This window comes from Urtica dioica, chromosome 11 (assembly GCF_054948205.1).
Source record: "Urtica dioica subsp. dioica isolate 48M chromosome 11, U.dioica_male_clone48M_v1_H2, whole genome shotgun sequence".
In the NCBI taxonomy this organism is placed as follows: Eukaryota; Viridiplantae; Streptophyta; class Magnoliopsida; order Rosales; family Urticaceae; genus Urtica; species Urtica dioica.
In genome coordinates, this window is record NC_142766.1 from 12,676,647 (window position 1) to 12,682,885 (window position 6,239).

The 6,239-nt window shown below is 38.0% G+C and overlaps 1 protein-coding gene across 1 annotated transcript; it reads left to right on the plus strand.

Moving 5' to 3' along the window:
* The first annotated feature begins 1,025 nt into the window (after positions 1 to 1,025).
* On the plus strand, positions 1,026 to 6,025 carry CSLA02 (cellulose synthase-like A02). Its single transcript, XM_089602172.1, has 6 exons — positions 1,026 to 1,668; positions 1,768 to 1,866; positions 1,955 to 2,207; positions 3,849 to 3,959; positions 4,585 to 5,257; positions 5,348 to 6,025. The coding sequence occupies exons 1-6, from the start codon at positions 1,333 to 1,335 to the stop codon at positions 5,505 to 5,507; spliced, it is 1,632 nt and encodes a 543-aa protein (XP_089458298.1). The 5' UTR covers positions 1,026 to 1,332; the 3' UTR covers positions 5,508 to 6,025.
* Positions 6,026 to 6,239: the final 214 nt, after the last annotated feature.

Here is a 6,239-nt window from a genome sequence, read left to right on the forward strand (position 1 = left end):
GGATATGAGCTGAACTTTTTGGAAGACCAATAGATTTTTGGCAATGGGGTCGCACTAATAATTTAAACGCATTTGCTCTTGTATGTCTATAGTACATTATTACATTATCGTAAGTTCGTAACTACTACTATATCGAACTACACCACCATAAGTATATAAATTGTGACATGAATATGTGGTGATACTTTATTGTATCTTCATAAAATATAAATAAAATTTGAATAAATTCATAAAAATTATCTAGCTTATTATTATTATTATTATTATTATTATTACTACTACATATTTTGCCAAATATTATACTTATGTAACTAGTAATATGTTCCGTGTTTAAAAACATAGGGTAGAAAATGTGATTAAGACTCTTCTGTTGCTATGTGAAATACCAATGGTACCTTTGCTTTTCTTACCCCATTTATTTATTTATTTATTTATAACCTTTTTATAAGGCTGGAGATCCGGAAATTCTAATGTATAAAAACCAATGAACAGCTGCGGAGTTTTTTTTTACTGTTAAATAAACAAGCTCTACGATATTTGTTTCCTGATTAAATAAGACATAGTTATAATAACAAAAATTACAAGTGGAAGTCGTTACTCTCTCTATCGTGTCGTGTGTAGTAGAGGCCGCCAATTTAATTTATATTTATTTTGCAGGTGAAGGTTGTTATCTCTCAGTTTTGAGCCCTTCTATTGATATTAACAAATAATTAACCAAAAATTCAGATTAAACCCCAATTATACGTTTATATTTGGGAAATGTATATTTTTATCCATAGCTCAAATTATTACTGTGTATTTATAGCGTAGATATTATATCGTCTACCCACACCACGCTGTGAATTACATTTACATTAGGCATTGTCACCCTAGTAATTAAGATCCATAAAAAGCCTGGCAATTATCGGAAATGAATAAAGAAAAGAAAAAAAAATTGAAACGTATTAACGTTACTAGATTAATGCAAAAGCAAATAAACAGAAGAGAGCCCCAAATAGGACCAAAAACCGACTATAAAAAAAGACACTCCTCTTTCTCTCTCTGTCTCTCTATCCCATCCCATCCTCTCTCACTGACTCTCACTCATTCCTTACTTTGCCCCCAATGCTTTTCTGTCTCTGCTCTACTTTGATATCATCAATCACAGAAGCAGAGCAAGCTGAGAAAGAGGCATTGGTGGGCAAGCAAGAGAGACACTTTCCTTTGTGATTGCGAGAGTGAGTGAATGAGTGACTAAAAAAGGGAAAACAAAAAGAAACAAACTTTTGTTTGTTGCATATCTGTTGAAACCCAAAAAAAGGGGGAGAGAGAGAGAGAGAGAGAGATCTGAAAATGGGTGAGGTGAATAATGGGGAGAGAATCGCGATCCCGGAGAGTTTTCAGGGGCCGGGATTTGAGATAATGTCGCAGATGGGTCTAATGTGGGAGCTGATAAAAGCGCCGTTGATAGTGCCTGTGTTGAGGTTCGCGGTCTACGTTTGCCTTGCCATGTCGCTCATGCTCTTGATGGAGAGGCTTTACATGGGCATTGTCATCGTCCTCGTCAAGCTCTTCTGGAAGAAGCCCGAGAAGAGGTACAAGTACGAGCAGATTCAAGACGACGTCGAATTCGGAACCTCCAACTTCCCTGTCGTTTTGATCCAAATCCCCATGTTCAACGAAAGAGAGGTAGATATAATACAAGAATTCCCGATTCATTTTCCTTTTTCTAAAACGTATATAGACTGGTTCTTATTCTCTTGTTTTTTTTTTTTTTTTTGAGCCCAGGTTTACAAGATCTCAATTGGCGCAGCCTGTAATCTCTCGTGGCCGTCCGATCGTCTCGTGATCCAGGTCCTTGATGACTCCACGGACCCAGTAGTCAAGGTGAATTATTTATCTTTGGCGTGATTTGTTTTTTTGAGGGGTATTATTGGGAATAAGCTGAATTGTGTTTTTGGGCGCGTTTGTGTAGCAAATGGTGGAATTGGAGTGCCAAAGATGGGCAAGCAAAGGCGTGAACATAGTGTACCAAATCAGGGAAACGAGAGGAGGTTATAAAGCTGGTGCTCTGAAAGAAGGGCTCAAGAGAAGCTACGTGAAGCACTGTGAGTACGTGGCAATTTTCGACGCCGATTTCCGGCCAGAACCCGATTTCCTCCGCCGTGCGATTCCGTTCTTGGTCCACAACTCCGACATTGCTCTTGTTCAAGCCCGTTGGCGATTTGGTAATTTTCTTTACCTTCTATTCTTTTTCCTATTTTTTATTCATACGATAGTTTTGGGCCATTTGATTTTTATCAAACTCTACCAAATGTGCCGGTATTTAATATTTTCTGTCACTTGCGAATACGATACGTTCCATAGGAATTTTTTTTTATTAATCATTTATGGCTTTTTTTTTTCTTCCCATATTACGCTCTCTCTTTTCGTTTAGTTTATTATAAAATTTAGAGCCATTAATTGCGGTTAGTTAATGTTTGCCTGATTTTTCCTTATATTAAATATTTCAGAAGTGTCGGTGGTCTTTTTTTTTCTAACTATGGCCACTTCTTTTTTAATTTTTTTGGGTGCAATTGCATAAACAATATATATACCGTATTATTATTTTGTAATGTTTTTCGTCGGTGAGATTATTTGGGACCCACAAAAGGAAAAAAAATAATTTAAAAAGCATCAATCACGCATTCCTTCGGAGTCCGTAGGTCCCCCCACGTATAAATAATTCATTTATTAATAAATTAAACACAAAATCTTAATTATACACCTACTTAATCAAGGAAAATTCAATAATTTGATTAATGTGTCAATAGATTTATCATAATGTACTTTGATATTTTTGAGTCAATCATGAAACCTTATTTTAAACCTAAATGCGTACTGATCGTGTTATTCATTTTTGTAATTTTTAATTGGGCGACTTACTGTATAACGTTAAGTTATTTAGTGTAAGCCATGCATTAGATAAGTTATTTAGTTAATTGATGAGTCATTAATCCCGAATTAAATTATTTACTATCTTAATTAATCTTGTTTGTTTAGTTGAGATAATTGTTGTTTCGCACTTCAATGTAAATTCTTGTCACTTATGGCAATTAAAATGACGTAACCGTTCTAACCTTGCGCGAAAGCGACTCGATGTATGTAATATACGGGAATTACTGCCAGGTATAGTGCTAGAAATCCGGGGATAATTTTGTCATTTCTGGACAAAAAAAAAGAGATAAGAGTCATGTCTTTGTTATCTTCCCATTGCTTTTTTTTTTTTACGGACCGAATGGACCCCTGATTGTACGGAACACAAGGTCAACTCCATTTCCCCGAAAGGGGTATTTTCGTAATTGGAGTACCGTCGGTCGCCCACCCTATTTTTTTTTATTTTCATCTGTAAATCCCTCCTGCCACCACGTGCTGTTGAGTTTTACCTTTTCTAGATTTTGTATACTTCTTTTATTTTTTTTATTTTTTAATTTTTAAAAAGAAAAATAGGGGTATCGGGTTCTCTTCTATAGTCCTTCCAGTTACAGACTTGCAGTGTAATCTCATCCTGTGGGCCCCCACCATCTGGTTACCGACACTCAGCTTTTATGTGACGTGGCAGCTTTTGGTTTGTGTCACGTGAGGACAAAAATGTGGTTCCATCTTTTTATATATTTTCTTATTTATTTGTTTGGGAACACACCCAGGCAACTACTAATTAGAACACTGCCAACTCATCACTCACAAGAGTAACGTGGATGTGGGTCCATTCCATACTTTCCTTGTAGTTCAATTATACGTTACTAATAGAAATCAATAATTCATTTATACTCTTAACATGTCACTAATAATAATAACTAATACTAAAATTATCTATTGTCTTTTTACAGTTAATTCGGACGAATGTTTGTTGACGAGGATGCAAGAGATGTCACTTGACTATCACTTTACCGTTGAGCAAGAAGTGGGATCAGCCACACACGCCTTTTTCGGCTTCAACGGTAAAACATTGGCCTATCAATCCATACTAAGCCTAGGCCTTTGAAACATAATCAAATCAGAATTCTATTATGATACCGTTCATGCAACATAATTTCCAGTTTTCTTCCGGTATTGTTCAACAAAAGAAAAATGATCTTTTTTATTGATTTCAAAGTATATTTTAGGTTTTAATGTTTTTTTTCAAAAACATAAACAGTCATCAGAACCAGGGACGGAGCTAGAAACTTAAATTAAGGGGGGGATAAAATCCAAAAAAATAAATAAATTGTAGGGTAAAGAAATTTTTTTTTTTTTTTAAATCCTAGCAAAAAGTGAAAAAAAAAAAATAAAAAATTCGAGGACACTATTGCTCCGTCCCTGATCGGAACAACTAGAATTCCGATTCAGTCTGCTCCGAAATCGACATCGACAGGGGCGGAGCCACCTTGGGCCCAGGAGGGGCAAATGCTCCCCCTGAACTTGTTGAAATTGCAGTTTTTACCCTAAAAATTTTAGTATTTTTTTTTTTAATTATTTTTGGCCCAAATTTATACATTTTTTTTTTCAAATTCGCCCCCCTTTCCTTGAATTTGTGGAACATCGAGAACAATGTAGCAATAACGATCCGTGTTTTGTCGAGTTCAGGAACGGCGGGGGTTTGGAGAATCGCGGCGATCAACGAGGCGGGCGGTTGGAAAGACCGGACAACAGTGGAAGACATGGACTTGGCGGTACGAGCCAGCCTTCGCGGGTGGAAGTTCTTGTACTTGGGAGACCTCCACGCGAAGAGCGAGCTCCCCAGCACGTTCAACGCGTTCCGGTTCCAGCAGCACAGGTGGTCGTGCGGGCCCGCCAACCTGTTCCGCAAGATGGTGATGGAGATCGTGCGCAACAAGAAGGTCCGGTTCTGGAAGAAAGTCTACGTCATCTACAGCTTCTTCTTCGTGAGGAAGATCATCGCTCACTGGGTCACCTTCACGTTCTACTGCGTCGTCCTCCCTCTCACCATCCTCGTCCCCGAGGTCCACGTCCCGCTCTGGGGCGCCGTTTACATCCCTTCCATCATCACGATTTTGAACTCCGTGGGCACGCCGAGGTCGATCCACCTTCTCTTTTATTGGATCTTGTTCGAGAACGTGATGTCGCTGCACCGCACGAAAGCCACGCTCATCGGCCTCCTCGAGGCCGGGAGGGCCAACGAGTGGGTCGTCACCGAGAAATTGGGGGACGTTCTCAAGAAGAAAGCCGACGCCGAAGCCAACACCAAGAAGACGCCTTTCAAATTCTTCAAGAGGCCCCGCTTCAAGTTCGGAGACAGGTACGTGCCCAGAGCCGCGACTTTCTAGAATTTTGAATTCTTTGCCGATAAAATTTGTGTGATTAATGAGTTTGTGGGAACACTTAACAGGCTTCACCTATTGGAGCTCGGGTTCGGGGGATTTCTGTTCTTGTGCGGATGCTACGATTACGTGCACGGAAAGAACAGCTATTTCATTTACCTTTTCTTGCAAACGATAAGCTTCCTCATCTGCGGGTTTGGCTACGTTGGCACTATCATCCCAAGCTGATCATATCTTTGTTTCGCGTTCCAGGCGCTCTTTCTCTCTTGCTCTATAAATACATATTTATTATATACATACCTTGAAACAGTGATGAATAGCGGAGTCGAGTCGGGTCCTCTATAAGTGTCCTATGTCTTTCTTCTTGCCTTGCAACTTGTACTATATCTCTTCATTTTAAAATTCATCTTCTTCTTCAGTCTCTTTGATAGCTCATGTTCAAGTAAACGCTTTGCAAGTCACAAGGGGAAGGAAAAAAAGAAAAGAAAAAGGAAACGATGTCCAACAACATCACATACACAAGTCATTTGTTTTTCAGCGAAATTCAAGAAGTAGAAACAGCATATAGGTTTAGACAAGGAAGTGCTGTTTTTTTTTTTTTTTTCTTTTGGAAGCTTTTTTTTTTTCTGTTGGATTTGGTCATTTGTAGCCTTTGCTAGCTTGTTGGGAATAAACTCATAGTTGATTGAAAAAAAAAGTGTATTTGTAATTTGATACCATTTTTATATATCAAGCTTGTTTTTTTAGAGTGTATTCAGAAATTTGTTCTTTGTTAGTTTGCCTCCACTTCATCTTATTTTTGTTGCTCTTGTGTAATTGTCGTCAATTACCATATGCTGAAATTTCGAATAAACGACTCTCAAGTAGACCCTTTAGTTCCGTAGCTTTAAATCACCATTTAAAACTAAACAATATGTATTCAAATTTCTAATATTCAAAATTTCAACACTAGAATGTGTA